Source organism: Bombina bombina, chromosome 6 (assembly GCF_027579735.1).
Source record: "Bombina bombina isolate aBomBom1 chromosome 6, aBomBom1.pri, whole genome shotgun sequence".
NCBI classification, from domain to species: domain Eukaryota; kingdom Metazoa; phylum Chordata; class Amphibia; order Anura; family Bombinatoridae; genus Bombina; species Bombina bombina.
This window is the reverse complement of record NC_069504.1, coordinates 649,885,350-649,908,145: the sequence shown is the minus strand read 5'-3', so window position 1 is coordinate 649,908,145 and position 22,796 is coordinate 649,885,350. Positions and strand designations below refer to the sequence as shown.

The 22,796-nt window shown below is 41.2% G+C and overlaps 1 protein-coding gene across 1 annotated transcript in view; it reads left to right on the top strand.

Moving 5' to 3' along the window:
• IDH2 (isocitrate dehydrogenase (NADP(+)) 2) overlaps nucleotides 1-20,976 on the top strand; it is a 42,847-nt gene extending 21,871 nt beyond the window's left edge. Inside the window, exons 7-11 of the mRNA XM_053717689.1 lie at nucleotides 19,365-19,516; nucleotides 19,598-19,710; nucleotides 20,220-20,317; nucleotides 20,409-20,504; nucleotides 20,617-20,976. Coding sequence (XP_053573664.1) covers nucleotides 19,365-19,516; nucleotides 19,598-19,710; nucleotides 20,220-20,317; nucleotides 20,409-20,504; nucleotides 20,617-20,704 — 547 coding nt within the window. The 3' untranslated portion in view covers nucleotides 20,705-20,976. The remainder of the gene's footprint in view (nucleotides 1-19,364; nucleotides 19,517-19,597; nucleotides 19,711-20,219; nucleotides 20,318-20,408; nucleotides 20,505-20,616) is intronic.
• The last annotated feature ends 1,820 nt before the right edge of the window (nucleotides 20,977-22,796 follow it).

Below are 22,796 nucleotides of genomic sequence, written 5' to 3'. Positions count from 1 at the left end.
TGTCTTGCTGTCTGCATTCCATCAGATTGTGGGGCATATATGTTCCCCATATTGCACAAGCAAATGCTTCAGCATTTGTGCATCCAGTTTCGTAAGTAGGGATTGTCAATCACCCAGGTTAAATTAATCCTCCAACTCCAGTTAGAGGATGCAATTTAATAATCTAAATCAAGAGAATTTTTTTTTTTTTTCTTCCTAAATGGAAAGAATCCACAGCTGCATTCATTACTTTTGGGAAATAAGAACCTGACCACCAGGAGGAGGCAAAGACACCCCAGCCAAAGGTTTAAATACTCCTCCCACTTCCCTCATCCCCCCAGTCATTCTTTGCCTTTCGTCCCAGGAGGAGAGAAGTGTCAGTTTGTCTCTTATGGGGGGTAGTACTTGGGACAGGAGATTTAAGTAATCCTATCAGTCTTTCAGTGAGGGCCTAGATGAAAGTTAGTGAGGCCGGAGATTCAGGGAGAGTCTTTCTGCAAAACCATCCTGATTTCATATTAACAGCTCCACAAGCAATCAGCGTTTAACTTTGCTTCGCTGCCTGCTTTCTTCTCTCAAGTCATTGGCGGAGGCGCTGCTACTATTCGTCACTTGAAGGGCTGTGTTCCTGTTCCATGGCGTAGATTCCGGTAAGATTGTTCATTTTACTTCACAGAATGTACTGTAACTTATTTGTTTTCCCGTAAGGAACTATCTTGCGGGACTTAAGTATATTTATAGGGCCTCAGTGAGGCTCCTTTAACATCTTGGAATCGAGGGTTAATATCTCCCGAGGGGGATTATTGAACAGGGCTTTTTAAATCATGTTTATGTGATTCATTCTGCTTATGTTTTGTGCTAACTGGGCTCTTGGCTTAGAACATAAAGGCCTTTGGAAGTGACGCAACTTTGTGATTGGGCTCACTTTTCTTTCTAATGACACGATGAGTCCACGGATCATCTAATTACTATTGGGAATATCACTCCTGTCCAGCAGGAGGTGGCAAAGAGCACCACAGCAAAGCTGTTAAATATCACCTCCCTTCCCTCCAACCCCAGTCATTCTCTTTGCCTACGTTAAGAGCAAGGAAGTGGTAAAGTTTAGGTGTTTAAAAGAAGATTCTTAAAGCAAGATTTTATTTCTCCAACATTGGTGTGTCCGGTCCACGGCGTCATCCTTACTTGTGGGATATCTCTTCCCCAACAGGAAATGGCAGAGTCCCAGCAAAGCTGGCCATATAGTCCTCCTAGGCTCCGCCCACCCCAGTCATTCTCTTTGCCGTTGCACAGGCAACATCTCCACGGAGATGGTTAAGATTTTTTTTGGTGTTTAAATGTAGTTTTTATTCTTCTATCAAGTGTTTATTTTAAAATAGTGCTGGTATGTACTATTTACTCTGAAACAGAAAAGGATGAAGATTTCTGTTTGTGAGAGGAAGATGATTTTAGCAGACAGTAACTAAAATAGATTGCTGTTTCCACATAGGACTGTTGAGATGAAGTAACTTCAGTTGGGGGGAAACAGTTAGCAGTCTTTTCTGCTTAAGGTATGACTAGCCATATTTCTAACAAGACGATGTAATGCTGGAAGGCTGTCATTTCCCCTCATGGGGACCGGTAAGCCATTTTCTTAGTCAAACAAACAGAATAAAGGGCTTATTATGGGCTAAAAAAAACTGGTAGACAATTTTATGGGCTAAATAGATTGCTTTATTTGGGCATTTTATTCATATTTATGCTGATAATTTGCATTTATAAACTTGGAACGTTTATTAAACGGCAGGCACTGTGTTAGACACCTTTTCCAGTCAGGGGGCCTTCCTAGTTGTAGACTGAGCCTCATTTTCGCGCCATTACTGCGCAGTTGTTTTTTGAGAGCAGGGCATGCAGATGCATGTGTGAGGATCTAAAAATTGCTGGAAAAGCTTCTAGAAAGGCGTCAATTGGTATCGTATTCCCCTCTGGGCTTGGTTGGGTCTCAGCAAAGACTATAGCTGGGACTGTATAGGGGTTAAATTTATAAACTGCTCCGGTTCCGTTATTTTAAGGGTTAAAGCTTTAAGACACTGTGGTGAAATTTTGGTAATTTTTGAACAATTCCTTCATACTTTTTCACATATTCAGTAATAAAGTGTTTTCTGTTTAAAATTTAAAGAGACAGTAACGGTTTTGTTTTAAAACGTTTTTTGTGCTTTGTTGACAAGTTTAAGCCTGTTTAACATGTCTGTACCTTCAGATAAGCTATGTTCTATATGTATGAAAGCCAATGTGTCTCCCCATTTAAATTTATGTGATAATTGTGCCATAGCGTCCAAACAAAGTAAGGACAGTACTGCCACAGATAATGAAATTGCCCAAGATGATTCCTCAGATGAGGGGAGGTAAACATGATACTACATCATCTCCTACTGTGTTTACACCAGTTTTGCCCACGCAGGAGGCCCCCTAGTACATCTAGTGCGCCAATACTTATTACCATGCAACAATTAACGGCTGTAATGGATAACTCCATAGCAAATATTTTATCCAAAATGCCTACTTATCAGAGAGAGCGCGATTGCTCTGTTTTAAACACTGAAGAGCAGGAGGGCACTGATGATGATTGTTCTGTCATACCCTCACACCAATCTGAAGGGACCATGAGGGAGGTTTTGTCAGATGGAGAAATTTCAGATTCAGGAAAAATTTCTCAACAAGCTGAACCTGATGTTGTGAAATTTAAATTAGAACATCTCCGCGCACTGCTTAAGGAGGTGTTATCTACTCTGGATGATTGTGACAATTTGGTCATTCCAGAGAAATTATGCAAGATGGACAAGTTCCTAGAGGTTCCGGTGCACCCCGACGCTTTTCCTATACCCAAGCGGGTGGCGGACATAGTAAATAAGGAGTGGGAAAAGCCCGGCATACCTTTTGTCCCCCCCCCTATATTTAAGAAATTATTTCCTATGGTCGACCCCAGAAAGGACTTATGGCAGACAGTCCCTAAGGTCGAGGGGGCAGTTTCTACTCTAAACAAACGCACTACTATTCCTATCGAAGATAGTTGTGCTTTCAAAGATCCTATGGATAAAAAATTGGAAGGTTTGCTTAAAAAGATTTTTGTACAGCAAGGTTACCTTCTACAACCCATTTCGTGCATTGTTCCTGTCACTACAGCAGCGTGGTTCTGGTTCGAGGAACTAGAAAAGTCGCTCAGTAGAGAGACTCCATATGAGGAGGTTATGGACAGAGTTCACGCACTTAAATTGGCTAACTCTTTTATTTTAGATGCCGCTTTGCAATTAGCTAGATTAGCGGCGAAAAATTCAGGGTTTGCTATCGTGGCGCGCAGAGCGCTTTGGCTAAAGTCTTGGTCAGCGGATGTGTCATCCAAGACAAAATTGCTTAACATCCCTTTCAAAGGTAAAACTCTATTTGGACCAGAATTGAAAGAGATTATTTCAGACATCACTGGGGGAAAGGGCCATGCCCTTCCACAAGATAGGTCTTTCAAGGCTAAAAATAAGTCTAATTTTCGTTCCTTTCGCAATTTCAGGAACGGACTGGCCTCTAATTCTGCATCCTCTAAGCAAGAGGGTAATGCCTCACAACCCAAACCAGCCTGGAAACCGATGCAAGGGTAAGCAGGCCAAGAAGCCTGCCGCTGCTAACAAAACAGCATGAAGGAGTAGCCCCTGATCCGGGACCGGATCTAGTGGGGGGGCAGACTCTCTCTCTCTTTGCTCAGGCTTGGGCAAGAGATGTTCAGGATCCCTGGGCGCTAGAAATAGTTTCTCAAGGTTATCTCCTGGAATTCAAGGAACTACCCCCAAGGGGAAGGTTCCACATGTCTCACTTATCCTCAAACCAAATAGACAGGCATTCTTACATTGTGTAGAAGACCTGTTAAAGATGGGAACGATACACCCAGTTCCAATAAAGGAACAAGGAATGGGATTTTATTCCAATCTGTTCGTAGTTCCCAAAAAAGAGTGAACTTTCAGACCAATTTTGGATTTGAAGATCCTAAACAAATTTCTCAGGGTACCATCGTTCAAAATGGAAACCATTCGAACGATTCTACCCACTATCCAGGAAAGTCAATTTATGACTACCGTGGATCTAAAGGATGCGTACCTACATATTCCTATCCACAAAGAACATCAGTTCCTAAGGTTCGCTTTTCTGGACAAGCATTACCAGTTTGTGGCCCTCCCATTCGGGTTAGCCACTGCTCCAAGGATTTTCACAAAGGTGCTAGGGTTCCTTCTAGCGGTTCTAAGACAGAGGGGCATTGCAGTAGTACCTTACTTGGACGACATTCTAATACAAGCGTCGTCCCTGTCAAAAGCAAAGGCTCATACAGACATCGTTCTGGCCTTTCTCAGATCACACGGATGGAAGGTGAACATAGAAAAAAGTTCTCTGTCTCCGTCGAGAAGAGTTCCCTTCTTGGGAACAATAATAGATTCCTTAGAAATGAGGATTTTTCTGACAGAGGTCAGAAAATCAAAACTTCTAAGCTCTTGTCAAGCTCTTCATTCTGTTCCTCGTCCTTCCATAGTGCAGTGCATGGAAGTAGTAGGGTTGATGGTTGCAGCAATGGACATAGTTCCTTTTGCACGAATTCATCTAAGACCATTACAACTGTGCATGCTCAAACAGTGGAATGGGGATTATACAGACTTGTCTCCGATGATTCAAGTAGATCAGAAGACCAGAGATTCACTCCGTTGGTGGCTGACCCTGGACCATCTATCCCAGGGAATGAGCTTCCGCAGACCAGAGTGGGTCATTGTCACGACCGACGCCAGTCTAGTGGGCTGGGGCGCGGTCTGGGAATCCCTGAAAGCTCAGGGTCTATGGTCTCGGGAAGAGTCTCTTCTCCCGATAAACATTCTGGAACTGAGAGCGATATTCAATGCTCTCAGGGCTTGGCCTCAACTAGCAAAGGCCAGATTCATAAGGTTCCAATCAGACAACATGACAACCGTTGCGTATATCAATCATCAGGGGGGAACAAGGAGTTCCCTGGCGATGAAAGAAGTGACCAAAATAATTAAATGGGCGGAGGATCACTCCTGCCACCTGTCTGCGATCCACATCCCAGGTGTGGAAAACTGGGAGGCAGGTTTTCTGAGTCGTCAGACATTCCATCCGGGGGGAGTGGGAACTCCACCCGGAGATCTTTGCCCAAATAACCCAATTATGGGGCATTCCAGACATGGATCTGATGGCGTCTCGTCAGAACTTCAAGGTTCCTTGCTACGGGTCCAGATCCAGGGATCCCAAGGCGACTCTAGTAGATGCACTAGTAGCACCTTGGACCTTCAACCTAGCTTATGTATTTCCACAGTTTCCTCTCATTCCCAGGCTGGTAGCCAGGATCAATCAGGAGAGGGCCTCGGTGATCTTGATAGCTCCTGCGTGGCCACGCAGGACTTGGTATGCAGACCTGGTGAATGTCATCGGTTCCACCATGGAAGCTACCTTTGAGACAGGACCTTCTTGTTCAGGGTCCATTCGAACATCCAAATCTGGTCTCCCTCCAGCTGACGGCTTGGAGATTGAACGCTTGATTCTATCGAAGCGTGGGTTTTCAGATTCTGTGATAGATACTCTGGTTCAGGCCAGAAAACCGGTAACTAGAAAGATTTACCATAAAATATGGAAAAGATATATCTGTTGGTGTGAATCCAAAGGATTCCCATGGAATAAGATAAAAATTCCTAAAATTCTCTCCTTTCTACAAGAAGGTTTGGAGAAAGGATTATCTGCAAGTTCTCTAAAGGGACAGATCTCTGCTTTATCTGTCTTACTACACAAGACTGGCAGCTGTGCCAGATGTTCAAGCATTTGTTCAGGCTCTGGTTAGGATCAAGCCTGTTTACAGGCCTTTGACTCCTCCCTGGAGTCTAAATCTAGTTCTTTCAGTTCTGCAAGGGGTTCCGTTTGAACCTTTACATTCCATAGATATTAAGTTACTATCTTGGAAAGTTTTGGTTGCAATTTCTTCTGCTAGAAGAGTTTCAGAGTTATCTGCTCTGCAGTGTTCTCCGCCCTATCTGGTGTTCCATGCAGATAAGGTGGTTTTGCGTACTAAGCCTGGTTTTCTTCCTAAGGTTGTTTCTAACAAAAATATTAACCAGGAGATAGTTGTACCTTCTTGTCCGAATCCAGTTTCAAAGAAGGAACGTTTGTTACACAATTTGGACGTAGTCCGTGCTCTAAAATTCTATTTAGAGGCTACAAAAGATTTCAGACAAACTTCTTCTTTGTTTGTTGTTTATTCTGGTAAAAGGAGAGGTCAAAAAGACTTCTACCTCTCTTTCCTTTTGGCTTAAAAGCATCATCCGATTGGCTTATGAGACTGCCGGACGGCAGCCTCCTGAAAGAATCACAGCTCACTCCACTAGGGCTGTGGCTTCCACATGGGCCTTCAAGAAGGCAGCGACTTGGTCTTCACAGCACACTTTTGCCAAATTTTACAAATTTGATTCTTTTGCTTCTTCGGAGTCTATTTTTGGGAGAAACGTTTTGCAAGCTGTGGTGCCTTCCGTTTAGGTAACCTGATTTGCTCCCTCCCTTCATCCGTGTCCTAAAGCTTTGGTATTGGTTCCCACAAGTAAGGATGACGCCGTGGACCGGACACACCAATGTTGGAGAAAACAGAATTTATGCTTACCTGATAAATTACTTTCTCCAACGGTGTGTCCGGTCCACGGCCCGCCCTGGTTTTTTTAATCAGGTCTGAATTATTTTCTCTAACTAGTCACCACGGTACCATATGGTTTCTCCTATATATATTTCCTCCTGTCCGTCGAATGACTGGGGTGGGCGGAGCCTAGGAGGGACTATATGGACTCTTTGCCATTTCCTGTTGGGGAAGAGATATCCCACAAGTAAGGATGACGCCGTGGACCGGACACACCGTTGGAGAAAGTAATTTATCAGGTAAGCATAAATTCTGTTTTTTTCAGCAGTGCAAGCTTGTTCTGTTTTGTCCGGGGGTGTAGCGTAGCCGTAGTCCATATCAGTCTCTCGTAGAGCAGTGGTGGTTTTTAAGCAATGGGAACTTGTGGGGTACAATCCTCACTGTGCCTCCCATGTATTTAATGCTGCCCTAACTTTGAAAGACTGAGTAAGATTACTCAGTCTTTGTTTTTTTTCCACAGGTCCATGTGAGGGAACATGCCTCTCAAACCTAGTGTGCCGACGTTATTTTTCTGGAACATATGCAGGAAAAATATGGCACTTTAAAATCAGTTTATGGGACGAGAGACATTCTATTGCTTTGGGGATCATGTTATCGGCAGTAATGGCAGGCACTGGGGAGGAGACTTGGGCTCAATAGGTGGTTTATTTATCTTACTCCTGTTGGTTTTAGAATACATTTAGCCGACCAGGAGGTTAATTTTGTAACACCCACAATGGGCAGGGTTAGCTGAGGCGGCAATTTTCTGTTGTGCGCCTTTTCCTCCTACACTTCCTGTGTTCCGGAGCCGAGATGGCTTTGTTGCACTTGTTAACAGTGTTTACGGTTACCGACTGCAATTTAAGGCATATAGAAATTGAGTCCGGATTATCTAGCAGAATATTCACTCCGTTGTCAGTTAGGCAGGTAAGCACCTCAGCAAAGCCGAGGTGTAGATATTGTCTGGAGTGTTTTTTGTGACGGTTTATTTTCTTGCAGAAAAATAACGGCTATGTTTTTAAAATTTATAGAAACAGTAACGTTTTTTTGTGTGGTAATTTCTTTTTTTTTTTTTTTTTTTTTTTTTTTTAATTTTTATTGCAGTTTACAATTACAGAAAAGAAAAAGAAACACAAAAAGAACAATGTTCATGAAACAGAGTAATACAGAAATCAGGGTAATCTCACAAAAACCATATTAACAATATACAGACTCTTTTGTTTCTTACTCTGTAAGGAACCTAAATTAACCATACTTTGCAAAAAAAAAAGGGAATAACTCCCTAACTCTCTACCCCCCGTCCTCAAAAAAAATGTTGTCTCCAAAATTCGGGATATCTATCTGAGAGTATCAGTTGTAGAAAGTCCTGCGGAAATATCCTAGTAGCTGTAATTGAACCTCTCTAGGCTGGCCCATGATTACTTTGTCCCATTTTTGTAGATAGTTTAATTTTTTTTTCCTCAAATATTAGTGGATCATCTTGTTCTATCACCATTTGGTGTTAAATATTACCTACCACAGACGCTATAGTAGGGGCATTTTTGTTCTTCCATACTTTTAAAATCAATTGTCTGACTAATAAAATTACAGTATTAATCAGGGATTTATTCTGAGTCTGGTCCTGGACCAGAAAAAAGATAGATAGTGGGCTGAGCAAAACCTTATCGGTCAAAAATCTATTTAACCAGTATTCCACTTGTTTCCATAGTTTAATGATTTTTGGACATGTATAAAAAACATGGAATAGGTCAGCCAGAGGAAATTTGCATCTATAACATGCCATCTCTCCTTTCCATTTACCCATTCTGCTGGGGGTTAGGTAGGCTCTATTCAAGAGTTTCAGGTGTGATTCTCTTATTGCCATATTAGAGGAGTTGTTAATCCTATTTAAGCTTAATTGGAAGAGGTCTGAATCTATTTCAGGAATGTCTAATTTCCAAATACATACAAGACTGTCTACCCTTGCCTCTGCCTCCTTAAGTATTAGTAGTCTATAGATAGGTGCAATGGAGTGATCCCCTCTGGAGAATCTTCTAATAGTATCCAATGAACCTAATTTCCAGCAGTCTCCTCCTGGATTTTTCTGATTGCATATCTGCAGATTAGACAATTTTATTACAAAGAAAGATCTCCTATCTAAATTAAACTAGTTACTTAAGGATTCAAATGTTCTTATATGATTGGAGACCGGATCTACCATTTGAATCAGATAGTTCAGATTATCTGCTGACCATTTTCTAAATGCCGCGGATGTACAGCCACTTTCAAATTCGGGATTTCCTCTGATAGGTAGGAATTTGGAGAGGGTATGGTTTACCTCCAGAGACTTACAAATCTTATGCCATGCTATAATTACATTGTTTATTGTATATTTTAATGTAGGTTCTGGTAACTTTTTATGGTGGGAGACATGTAACAGTGCTTTGAGAGCGTAGGGAAATATTATGTTCTCCTCTATCTCCCTACTTGTAACATAATTGGCTGTGGTTAGCCAATCCAAGGCGATCCTAGCAAAACATGCTAGATTATAATTTACCAGATTCGGAAAAGCAAATCCTCCCATATCTTTAGGGTGCATTAATCTCGAAAGTGCAATTCGCGGTTTTTTGGGAGCCCAGAGAAAACGAGAGCAAGCTGAGTTAAAATTTATGTCTCCCTTACGTATAAATGTAGGAATGTTTTGTATAACAAATAAAATTTTAGGGAGTGTTCGCATTTTAATTAATGCTATCCTTGACGAAAGTGTAAGGGGGAGTTTACTCCAATTCTGCATCTCGGCTAGACATTTCTTCCATATATAGGAAAAATGTATATCCTACCAATCTTCTGGATTTCTCGAAAGATTTATTCCTAAATATTTGATATATTTGTCAGTTAATTTGAAGGGATTCTCTAGAAGGCTGTTCCTATTTTTAATTATCCATAGGATCTCCGATTTATTAAGATTTATTTTATACCCAGCAAATTTACTGAATTCTTTTAGAATGTCTACTAGGACTGGAATATTTTTGCTTGAGTTCCTTATGAAAAATAGAATGTCGTCAGCATATAATAGTACCACCTTATACTGTTTGATCTTGATGCCCTCCAATATTTCTCTACTCTTGATAGCAAAGGTCTCAATAGCTAGATCAAACAGTAAAGGTGAAAGGGGACATCCCTGTCTTGTCCCTTTACACAGAGTTATCGGGGAAGAGAGAATATTATTTATGCTAAGGTATGAGATTGGATTCTGATATAATATGGAGATATAGCTATAAAAATTTCCTTTAAATCCAAAATTATTTAGGGTGGTTAATAAATGATCCCATAGGACAGAGTCAAAGGCTTTTTCTGCATCCACCGTTAATATGGCAAAATCTTGTTTTATGCCTGACCCTGTCCTATGGGATGCTAGTATGTATTCAATTATAGTCATAACTTTTCTTATATTTTTCTGCACCGTTCTACCTGGGATAAACCCAGTTTGATCTGGGTGAATAACATCTCCTATGATCCTTTTTTTTTTTTAAGCGGGCAGCTAATATATTTGCCAAGATTTTATAATCGCTATTAAGAAGCGAGATTGGTCTATGAATCCATAGAGTTGGGGTCCTTATCCTTTTTTAGGATAAGAGTAATATTGGATGCGGTAAAGGTTTGAGCGGGCTTAAGATGTAAAAGAAAGTAATTATTAAATAGCTTAGTCAGAGTTGGGGCTATCTCCTCCAAAAGTATTTTATAAAATTCGATCGGCAATTGATCAGGACCTGGAGCTTTCCCTAGGACTGACTCGTTAACAGCCTTAAGCACCTCCTCTAATGTGATCTGGTTGTTCATATCAGTCAGCTGAGCATCAGATATTTTTGGGATTTTAATACTATTCCAGAACCTGTTTTTTGCCTCCTGATTGACTTTGACAGGGGAGTATATCTTTTGAAAAAATTTATAAAATTGCCTAATATCCTTTTGGAGCTGTATATTTTTTATCCTCCGCTGTAATTGACCCTATATAAATTTTTTTCTTACTTTTGGAAATATTTGTGAGCATTTTTGCTGATTTTGGAGAGAAGGTGCCATATGTGGCTTTATATTTGGCATCTTCTTGTAGCTAATTTTGGATTAGGAATACTTCCCTTTCTTTTTTAGCCTTCTGATAGATAATCCAGTTGTCACTATTTGGGCTATCAATATATTTTATAAATTTATTTTTAAGATAATTTGTTAATTGAAGTTCCCTAGCTCTTAGCTTTCTTTTTCTCTTAACCATATAAGCCTTTATCTCGCCTCTGAGAAAGGCCTTAGTGGCCTCCCAGAATATTTCTGTTTTAGAGAAATATTCGTTATTTGAAATAGCATAGTCCCTCCATTTTTTAATTAACAAATTTCCTCCTACACTTCCTGTGTTCCGGAGCCGAGATGGCTTTGTTTCACTTGTTAGCAGTGTTTACGGTTACCGACTGCAATTTAAGGCATATAGAAATTGAGTCCGGATTATCTAGCAGAATATTCACTCCGTTGTCAGTTAGGCAGGTAAGCACCTCAGCAAAGCCGAGGTGTAGATATTGTCTGGAGTGTTTTTGTGACAGTTTATTTATTTTCTTGCAGAAAAATAACGGCTATGTTTTTAAAATTTAAAGAAACAGTAACGTTTTTTGTGTGGTAATTTCTAATTTTTTTTTTATCTATTTTGTTTGTGAATAAAGATGGACGAAGAGGCCCTGCTGGATGTTACATGTTTATGTTTTGATGCTAACGTGGAACCACCAATCCCTTTCTGTTCCTCCTGTATTGAGAGAACTTTAAATTACAGGGATAGACTTTTCTGAGCCAACATTGTCTAAGGCGGATGCTGTTCAGGAGTCTTCTGACAATGTTCGATATGCCGCAGCTTTCTCCTTAAGTGTCTCAATTTTTATTGTCCACACATGCAGTGCCCTGCGCTTCCTCTCATACTCCGCCTGGAGATACGTTGCAAGAAATCGCTTCCCTCATGTCCTCTGCGGTATCTGATGCGTTGTCAGCTTTTCCCATGCTGCAGGGAAAGCGCAAGAGGAAATGTAAAGAATCAGTGAGTAAGGTTTCTGACAGTCATGGCTATTTCGAATGTTCTCTCCCAGAAATCTGAGGAAGATACTTCGGTAGCATCTGAGGGTGAAATGTCACTCAGTGTAATTCCTTCCTCTGATACTGAAGTTTTTATCCTTCAGGTTTAAGCCGGAACACCTCTGTTTGTTTAAGGAGGTTTTGGCTACCTTGGACGACAACACTGTCTTAGTCAATCCTAAGAAGTCTAGAAAGCTTAAAGGGATGACATACGCTTTTTTTTTTTCTTTGCAAAATGTTTTGTAGATCTATTTATATAGCCCATAAGGTTTTTTAAATAAAGTAGAATTTTGCTTATTTTTAAATAACATTGCTCTGATTTTCAGACTCCTAACCAAGCCCCAAAGTTTTATGAGAATACAGTCAGCTACCTACTCCAGCTTACTCCTGTTTGTGTAAAGGGTCTCTTTCATATGCAAAAGTGGGAGGGGAGTGTCTTATTTCCCACTTGCAGTGGGCTTTCCAACTACCTTTTCAAAAGCTAAACTGAGCTAAGTTTTTTTTTTTTTTTTTTTTTTTTTTTTTTCTTAAAATGGTTTTATACTGGATTTTTATATCCCTATCTGCATCTTATTCTTTATAGTAGTGTCTATTACATGCAGTTATATGAAAATGAGTGTATACTGTCCCTTTAACAAGTATTTTGATGTACCTTACATGGTGGTTTTTCCTGTACCAGATCAGGCTACAGAGATTATTGCTAGGGAATGGGAGAGACCGGATATTGCTTTTTCTCCATCCCCTATTTTTAAGAAGTTTCCTATTGCAGACTCTATCAAGGAATCTTGGCAGACAGTCCCCAAGGTGGAAGGGGCAATTTCCACTTTAGCTAAGAGAACCACTATTCCCATAGAGTTTAGTTTTTCCTTTAAAGATCCTATGGATAAGAAGTTGGAGGGGTTGCTTAAGATGTATGTACACCAGGGTTTACAATGGCAACCTGCGATGTGTATTGCTACCAACACTAGTGCAGCGGCATACTGGTTTGATGCGCTGTCTGATTCTATTGTCAGACACTCCCCTTGAAGAGATCAGGATAGGATCAAGACCCTTAAAGTGATGGTAAATTTTTCACAATTGAGCATTAAATTTGAATTCCCCAAGTATTGATAATACAAATCGCCCATATAAGTTATAAATTACAATCTTTTTGTGTCTCAAATTCCTATTTTACTTTTAGTCATAACGATCATTGCTCCTCCCCATGAATTACTTCCTTGAATTCTCTTCCTCCCGGCGACAGAGTTGAAACACCCCGTTTCACGTCACAGCACTGGCATAACAACCTTAGTTCCGCTCTCTACGCATGCATTGGTAAACTGTATTCACAGGTAGAGAATAGTTATGCTGTGATTTCCGAGCTAGGGCATGCGCAGAATTCAGGATGGGCGTATTTCGTTAAGGGTGTGTCGCCTAGTGGCCTGTTCTGTCATTGGATACCGCTTGAAAACAATGGCGGACAATCTACTGGAGGAGGCTGTATATAAAAAGAGTAAAATCAAAATCTTCAATATATGTAATTGCACGGAATTATAGGGATATCGTGAATGAAAGTGACATTGTTTTATTACTTCAATTATGATCGCTAACTCTAGGTACTCATACTTTACCATCACTTTAAGTTGGCCAATTCCTTTATGGATGCTTCCCTACATGTTATCAAGCTGGGAGCAAAAATTTCTGTTTGCCGTTCTGGCCTGCAGAGCTTTATGGTTAATATTCCTGGTCTGCGGATGTGTTTAAGCTTTTGGCGATTCCTTACAAGGTTAAGACCTTTTTTGGGCCGGGATTGGCAGAAATTATTTCTGACATTACTGGAGGAAAGGGTAATTTCCTCCCTCAGCATAAGAGGAATAAGCAGTAGTGACGTCAGAGTAATTTTCGTTCCTTTTGAAAGTTCCAAGAGGAAGCCTTCCTCTCCCAAACAGGAACAGTCCAAGCCTTCCTGGAGGCCCAACCAGTCTTGGAACAAGGGAAAGCAATCTAAGAAGCCCACTAATGGCTTGGTCAGCATGAAGGGCCTGTCCCTGATCCAGGACCAGATCTTGTGGGGGGCAGACTTTCCTCCTTTGCTCAGGCTTGGGTTCGGGATGTTCAGGATCCCTGGGTGGGGGACAGTGTCCCAGGGATACAAACTAGAGTTCAAGACCATTCCTCCCAGGGACAGTTTTCTGCTCTCAAGATTATCTGTAGACCAGATAGAGAGGCGTTCTTGCACTGTTCGGGACCATTCCAACCTGGGAATGAGTTCCTGTTCCAATGCAGGAACAAGGTCTAGGATTTTACTCCAATTTGTGGTTCCCAAAAAAGAGGGAACCTTCAGATCAATTTTAGATCTCAAAAGTCTAAACAAATTCCTCAGAGTACTGTCCTTCAAGATGGAAACTATTCGTTCCATTCTTCCCTTGGTTCAAGAGGGTCCATTTATGACAACGGTAGATTTAAAGGAGTGTACCTGCATGTTCCCATCCACGGGGATCATCACAAGTTTCTGAGGTTCACATTTCTAGACAAACACTTTGTTTGTGGCTCTCTCATTCGGCCTTGCCACAGCTCCCAGAATTTTTTCAAAGGTTCTGGGATCCCTGTTGGCAGTGCTCTGGTTGCAGGGCATTTCAGTGGCGCCTTATCTGGACGACATTCTGGTTCAGGCGCCATCCTTTCAACAAGCAAGATCCCACACTGAGATGTTATCCTTCCTGCAATCTAACGGATGGAAGGTAAATTTGGGAAGGAGTTCCTTAATTCCAACTACAAGGTTAGTGTTATTGGGAACCATAATAGATTCCCTATCTGATTTCCTGACCTCTGTCAAATATTTTCAGATTTTCAATTCTTGTCTGGCGCTTCAGTCCTCTCCTCGGCCATCAGTGGCTCAATGTATGGAGGTGATCGGTCTGATGGTAGCTGCCATGGACATCATTCAGTTTGCCTGTTTCCACCTCAGACCTCTGCAGTTATACATGCTCAGGCAGTAGAACGGAGATTATGCGAATCTGTCTCCACTTTTACATCTGGATCAGGAGACAAGGGATTCTCTTTGGTGGATGTCTCAGGATCATCTCTCCCAGAGAACCTGCTTCCGCAAACCCTCCTGGGTGTTTGTGTCAACGGACGCCAGCCTGCTTGGATGTGGAGCAGTCTGGGTCTCTCTAAAGGCTCAGGGGAGATTAACTCGGAAGGAGTCTGTTCTACCCATAAACATTCTGGAGCTGAGCAATCTTCAATGCTCACCTGGCCTAAGTTAGCTTCGCCCCGGTTTATCAGGACAACATAACTTCAGTGGCTTACATCAACCATCAGGGGGGAACTCTGAGTTCCTTGGCCATGACAGGTAGCCAAGATTATTCAGTGGGCGGAGACCCACCACTGCTCTCTGCGATCCACATTCCAGGATTGGACAGCTGGGAAGCGGATTTCTGAGCAGACAGACCTTTTCGGGAGTGGGAACTCCATCCGGAAGTGTTTTCCAGCTTGATTCTCAAATGGGGACAGCCGGAACTTGATCTCATGGCATCTCGGCAGAATGCCAAGCTCCCGAGGTACAGGTCAAGGAATCCTCAGGCTGTACTGTTTCCCCCCAGACGTTGCAGCTCGTTTTCATTTTCACATATTTTTGGGGATTATGCATCTACGTCCAGACGTTTATCTGCATTTGTACTCGTGCCCGATCGTCCCGGGTCTTCTGGCTTTGGGTGGGCCTATACAGTTCCCTAAGGGTGTAACTGTCCAGGAGTGTTGTGCCTTTTAGAGTAGCACATCTTCGTGTTTTACTCACATTTTTTCGATAGTTTCCTTAGACATGTTAGTCCTAGGTTTGTCTGTTTTTTACCTTCCCCCTTTGAGGGAGTATTTAGCCAATTTGAGTTTGAGTTGACCCCAGCTGCGGCTGGTCCTGCTAGGATTCAGATCTCCTGTCCTATGGCTTATTCAGACACGTGGCGCCTGTTCTGCCAGGCTGGTCCGGTGGGTTGCTGAGCGCTCACATTGTGTTCTTGTTTTTCTTTACAAGTTCAGCTAAACACTCTAAAAGGATCCGTATGACTGGGAGGATTGTCGGTCCTTATTCATTCAATCTGGTGACCAGATCAGTCGAGTTCCACTGCGTCACTCTTGGCTCAGATTTCCTCGGGCCTAGAGTTTCCTTCCTCTCTTGCGCCTCAACGCTGTTTTGAGCGGTTTGGCCTGAGGCTCTGGAATTGACCTTGGACTTGTTCCTTCTTTGGTTTTCTTCTTGAGACCTTTCAGACCTTGTCTGTTCCTTTGGGGTACCTGGTTCCCTTCGGGTTTTAGAGTTTCTTCCCTGGAGCTGGGGGATGCTTCGCATCCTTTAATGTTTGATTTTTTTTTTTTTTTGAGTGACTTCATCCTTAAGGTATCACCTTGTTCTTGGTCGTAGTGTGGCTATTGCACCTAGGGCTCTAGGGACCTTGTTTCAGTCTTGGCATCCTTAGCGCTTTGGATCGTTTGACTCTGGCAAGGGGTGGTCTCGTCTTCTGGTCGGGACTTGAAAGTTTTTCTCGTTCATTTTTCTTTAAACATTGTATGGTATCTCCCGGGGGTCTGGTTTTATATCAGATGGGGGATTTCAGCTTCCGGGTTCTATATTTGGGGGCTCTGACCTCTCCTTGCTCTGGTTCTTCCGGTGGCTGAGGTTTTTCTCAGCGTTTTTCTTTGTGGATCCTGTTGCGGGTTATACCGGACTCTTAGGATCTAGAGCTGGTCCGGAGTTCCCCAGTTCCAGGAAACTTGGGCTGTATCCTTTGGTTGGACTAGTGAACTGGTTCAGTTGACCAGGTTTTTCTGGGTGCCGATGCCCCCTGGGCTTGCCTTTCGCCTTGGTCGGCTTGCTGAAAGTGTGATGGCTTTGCTGCTCTGCAAGCAAAAGGGGTTCGCTGTGGAACCTCTGCAGCTATGGCACCTTGATCTGTGTGCTAGCCAGTTAAATTCTTCAGGGGATTCCTTCCAGGTCAGGGCGTTGGGGAATTGTTCTCTCGGTTCAGCCTATGGCTGCGTCCTGGGGGCAGGTGCTCTGTCCTTCCGGCCTGTTTGCCGGCCCCCTTTGTCTTGGGGGGCTTAAATCCTTTTGGAAGTGGTCCCTCTCTTAGGGCTTCTTCTAGCTTCAGGAGGTTAGGACAGACGGGTTAACCTATTTCGGAGAAAGGTACGCTCTCTGGGTTCTGTCCATATTGGAGAGTTGCTGGCTCCGCCTTGAGTCTGTTGGGCCTTTAGCTAGATCTCTAGGTCTACGGCATTGTCGACTGTCTCCATGTGGTATTTCGGGTTGGCACCCGAGCACTATTGTAATGGTTGTGCCATTTTTTTTTTATTTTTTTTTTCCCCCTCTCGTTTGGCCCAGCTTGAGGTATGTCCTGAGATCCGTTCTCTCGGACCTTGGGGGGCGCATTGGTCCTCGTTGAGGTTCTGGGCTCCTTTTTATTTTGAGAACTATGTTTAGGTCTGGCGGTTTCGGTTGCCCAGATTGTGCCTTCTGTAGTGAAGGTTTAGCACTCTACATTTTGGTAGCCGCTTCTAGCAAGTATTCTTCTGTCATCCTGAGGATGGCTGTGTGTTCTTGACTCAGGTGTTTACCTTTGTCTGGGTCTGCTACATGTAATTTTGCCTGAATTCCTCAGGGTTTGAGTTTGGATGATTGGTCTGTTTTCAGTTGTTCCTAGGCACTGGTTGACTTGCTGCCTGGCAAGTGAAGGGTTGCTCTTTGAAACCAGCTACAGCTGTTTGCACCTTGATAGAGTGCTAGCTATTCCAATCCTTGCAGGATGTTGGGAGAACTTTTTTCCTCTGTTCTGATACCGGTTCTAAACCTTGTGTTATTTTTGGATTGGGCGTTGCCTCCCCTTGTCGGGACCCATTTAGGTTTTGCGAGCTTGGTTTGATGGGTTTTTCCTTTTATGGAGTTTGTGGTAACCTTTTGGTTCCCATTTGGTTCTTACTTGCCTTATGCCTTTGGGAGTTTCGGTGGGGCTTCCCTTCACTAGTAAAGGGTGTGTGGTGGGAGACAGACGGTTGGGTGACTGTCTCCCGGAGGACTGTTGGCTCAGTTGTGTCTGACGTTGCAGTCTCTAGCTAGGCTTCTGGGCTATATGCTGGTCAGTGTCCTTGGGGCCTTTTCCCTTGTTTTCTTGGCTTCGGGCAAAGCAGGGATTTTTTTTTTGTTGGGTAGCGGTTTCAGGCCTGGTGCCCTCAGAATGGGCCGCCTATTGTGCCCTCCCGTTTTGGCATTCAGGGTCATCTATAGCTTGGGTATCAACCCAGTAGTAATGAATGCAGCTGTGGACTCTCTCCATTTAGGAAGAAAAACATAAGATATGTTTATCTGATCATTTTCTTTTCTTCCACTGGAAAGAGTCCACAGCTCCCCACCAGTCTTGTTTTTATTCTTCTGGTACCTTTTCACCCATATATTCTACTGTTCCTTGTTCCTCAGCAGAATGACTGGGGGATGAGGGAAGTGAGTATTTAAGCCTTTGGCTGGGTTGTCTTTGCCTCCTCCTGGTGGCCCGGTTCTTATTTCGCAAAAGTAATGAATGCAGCTGTGGATTCTTTCCATCGGAAGAAAAGAAAATTCAGGTAAGCATAATTTGTTTTCATGTGCCTTAAATGCCATAAAGTAGTCTTTGCTGCCATGTTGTAACCTAGGTTTTCTTATGTTTAAAGTGAAGGTAAATTTTCAACAATGAGTGCCTGGTTTTTAAAGATACATTTAAAAACGGGCATTTTCATTGATGAAAGTTTACATTGCACAGGATTTGTAGAAATACTTAACTTTTTACTTCTCCAAAACTGGATTGCCGATCCCAGCCTCAGTTCCTCTGTACTGACATCAGAAATGACAAAACTGGCTTTCTCCAATCTCCAGAGCATTCCTGGCTGTGATTGGAGAAATCCGGTTTTGTCATTGCTGTTTGTACAACAGGAAGAAGAATGCAGGGGATTGGCAATCCGGTTTTGGAGAAGTAAAAGGTATTTCTACAAATCCGGTGCAATGTAAAATTTAATCAATGTAAGTGCCCCTGGTTTTTTTAATAGTATTTTTAAAAACCTGGCACTCATTACTGTATATTGACATTCACTTTAAATCCTCCTTTGGTTTAATTTGTACTGCAGAATTTTTCTTTACTTTTTTTAAAAAAAAGTATAGTTTTACAACGCTTTACTGTTATAGCAATGACGTTTTTGTTTTATCAAACCGCCTCCTTTTGTCTAAAGGCTTCTAGGGTCCTGCTTTTATAAGGTAATTTATTTGTGTCCATGATTTTAGTAGTATAAATTAGCCTACTTCTGAACAGTTTTATTTAGGGGGCAATTAAAACAAAAAGGTCAGTGATGCAAATTGGCAAGGAATTAAACAATTGTACAGTTCTAGAGAAGTCATGCAGAACATGAGGATCTGAGAGCTATGTGAAAGTTTAGCAGCTATATTGGGTGAGACCAAAGGGTTTGTTTAAAAGCAAGTGTAGACTAATGTAAAAGGGTAGGGTAGCAGTTGAATTGGTTATTGCAAAGCAGTATCCTTTCCAATTATCAGGTTGGATTAAATGTGTGCCCTTCCCTTTTTTTACATACCCCAATTAATGCATAGTTTTTGGGTTTTTTTCCTCAGGAACTACAAAGCAGAGTTTGATAAAGTGAAAATCTGGTATGAACATAGATTAATTGATGACATGGTAGCACAGGTTCTGAAGTCTTCTGGTGGTTTTGTTTGGGCTTGCAAGAACTATGATGGGGATGTTCAGTCTGACATTTTGGCTCAAGGTAAGTCCCAAACTAGGGTATTCTATTTAGTATTTGAGCAGACAATGTTCAAGACCTCACTCTTTATTTTATGCACTACAGGCTTTGGTTCACTTGGCTTAATGACATCAGTCCTGGTTTGTCCAGATGGAAAGACTATTGAAGCAGAAGCTGCTCATGGAACAGTCACTCGTCATTACAGGGAGCATCAAAAGGTTTGTTCAGTGTAGTACATAAGTAACTTAGGAAGACTTGACTAGAACAAGTATTTGGTGAAATTAAAAAGTACTGGCAGAAACAATAGCTAGTCTTATCTGAAGTAATTGGTCATGGATAATGCAAAACTACAACAAAGGCATAGGCTTGTATTGCATGTTTTGTTCTCCCTAGAAAAGATCCTAAAAATAGGCACTTACAGTAAAATAAATCGTTAAAAAGTAGTCTATGCAAAATTAACCTATTGCAAGTATGGAGCTAACACTTAAAGGGAAACTGAACACAAATGTTTTCTTTCGTGATTCAGAGCATTACATTTAGGCAACTTTCTAATTTACTCCTATTATCCCATGAATACCTGGTTATTAGGGTCAATGGCCTTAAGTAGGTGCAGAACCTGTATAGAAGATCAACTGCAGTTCTGAAGTGGCATTTAGATCTGTTTTTAACTGCATTCCATCAAAGGACATGCGTCTGATTAGATAACTTTGTAACCTACCTTTTTTAGGGAAGACCCACAAGTACAAACCCCATTGCCAGCATCTTTGCTTGGACAAGAGGCTTGGAACACAGAGGCAAACTGGATGGAAACAAAGACTTGATTGAGTAAGTAGGGGATTCCTAAAAAATACTTTAGAGCTGTAGAAGGAAATTATAGTTGTAAGTAAAATAAACTCTAACATTAATTTCTTTACAGCTTTTCTTTGAAACTAGAGAAGGTTTGTGTTGAGACTGTAGAAAGTGGAGTTATGACAAAGGATTTGGCTGGCTGTATACATGGAGGCTTCAGCAAGTAAGTTTTCTTACTTTCCCTCCATAATTTAAATCAATTTCCCTTGGTTGATATTCTTAAAATCGTTTAATATAAATGCATAGAAAATAAATTTTTTATTTTTTCCCTATAGTGTACGACTGAATGAACATTATGTGAACACAACAGATTTCTTGGATGCCATTAAGACCAACCTTGACAAAGCACTTGGAAAAAACTAGAGCATACTGTAGTGAACAGCCAGTTTTTACCTCATTTTTTAACCTTTCAAGATAGGAAATGCACCATTTGGCGCTGGAACAAACTTTTTACTTATTTAATGCTGGTTATATCTGAGACACCTTGAATCACCACAAGCGGACGAGGGAAGGCATTTAGAGCGGCCTTTAAGGGTTTAGTGCCAGACAGCAAAGTTTACCCGCACCTTCTTTATACAGACTAACTTGTTGGTGCAATGTATAGCAAATATTAAATCCACTGTTATACTGGTTAATGTGTCCCTTTTTTGTAATTTTTAACAAAGTAAAATACAAAAGTTAAACTAACACATGATCAGGAATCTGTTTAACCACTTGTCTATTTTTTTTTTTTTTGGACATCTTTCTAAATTAACAAGATTGTATTTTCAATTTTGTCATACTGTGTTCATTTCTGTGTGCAAGAAGCAGCAGAAGAGTCGACCTCTTAGTGGGGCTGGGAGATAATCTAGCTCAGGGGTCATCAATGATTCTCAGCCAGCATTTCAGCTGGCTGAGTATCATGGGAAATGTAGTCCAAAAACCTCTGGAGGGACACAATTGATGACCCCTGATCTAGCCCATTTGAAAGTGGTTTCTACAGCATATTTCAATACAATGAATTGGCTACTTGCCTGTGTACATTGTTCCTAGTAATTTAATTTACATAGTTTGCTATTTACTGGGGCTGTTTTTATAACTATCTGCTGTTTTAATGTAAAGTAATCTTACTTTGAAGCCAGGGAACTGACTAAGTTGTAACAATGCTTGGACACTTAGATACAGTGTACTGTTTCCCTAAATGTTTTACAACTTTATATAACAGCTGCAGTTTTAAATTGTATTGGAAATTGTTCACAGGGAGCAGATCTTGCTAGCTCATCTCTCTAAAATTACACACGTCTCTATATATGCAGTGATACCAATACTTAAAGTCTGATCAAAAACTTGGCGGCATAGAGAGAAATCTGCATTTTAATCTATTCCACCCCCAGTTGGAGTGTAATTTGGTTTTCTAAACGGTCTTGTTTACATAGCTCTTCTATAACCAGTACTTTGTGTATTGATATACATTTAAATTGTGATTACAACAAGCAAAGGAGCCATTTATTAACGTCATGCACTCCAGCAGGTAAAATGTATCACTGGGAACTTTTTACAGGGGAGAAAAAAAATCACAGTACACTGTCCTTTAAAGAGAAATACAGTAGACTTGCATAATCACCAAATGTATGGCAGTCTGAATTTCAAATGAGAAGTTTTTTTGTTCTTTTCCCTGCTATTTTAACCAGTTTAATTTTTAATTTGGTATCCCTTTAAAATCAAATGTAGAATCATTCAAAGACCAGGCATAAAGGACACTAAACACCTTCCTTAACAATTTTTCTTAAAGACGTTTCTTCTGCTTTAGGAACAGCAGTATTTAAAAAAAAAAAAAAAAAAGTGTCTGAGGATACATATTGATTCTCTCCTTAAAACCTTATGGGTTGTAAATGTGAAAATATATATTTTTTTTTAGACCCTAGTAAAAATTTAATTTTAATGATCCAGAGCATGTAGTTAAGTCCATTATCAAATTGTGCAGTCTTTATATGCACACTTTGAGGCACCAGCTACTACTGAACATGTGCAAGTTTGGTGTATGCATATGTCTGGCTGATTGTCACATGATTCAGGTGGCAGCAAGCTGACTTTTAAAGGGAGTTTTTTTTTTTAATGACAAATTTCACAATTTACTTGGTTTATTGCTTTTTGTCTTTTTTTAAAATACAAATCTACTGTATGTAATGGTTTACCATGTGTTAACATGTAGTTTACAGATCAATGCACTGCATAGTGTGCAATATTTTTTTTTGTTTTTTTTTAACCCATAATTTCTGTTTCTTTCATGTAATTAACAAGAGTCCATGAGCTAGTGACGTATGGGATATACATTCCTACCAGGAGGGGCAAAGTTTCCCAAACCTTAAAATGCCTATAAATACACCCCTCACCACACCCACAAATCAGTTTTACAAACTTTGCCTCCAAGGGAGGTGGTGAAGTAAGTTTGTGCTAGATTCTACGTTGATATGCG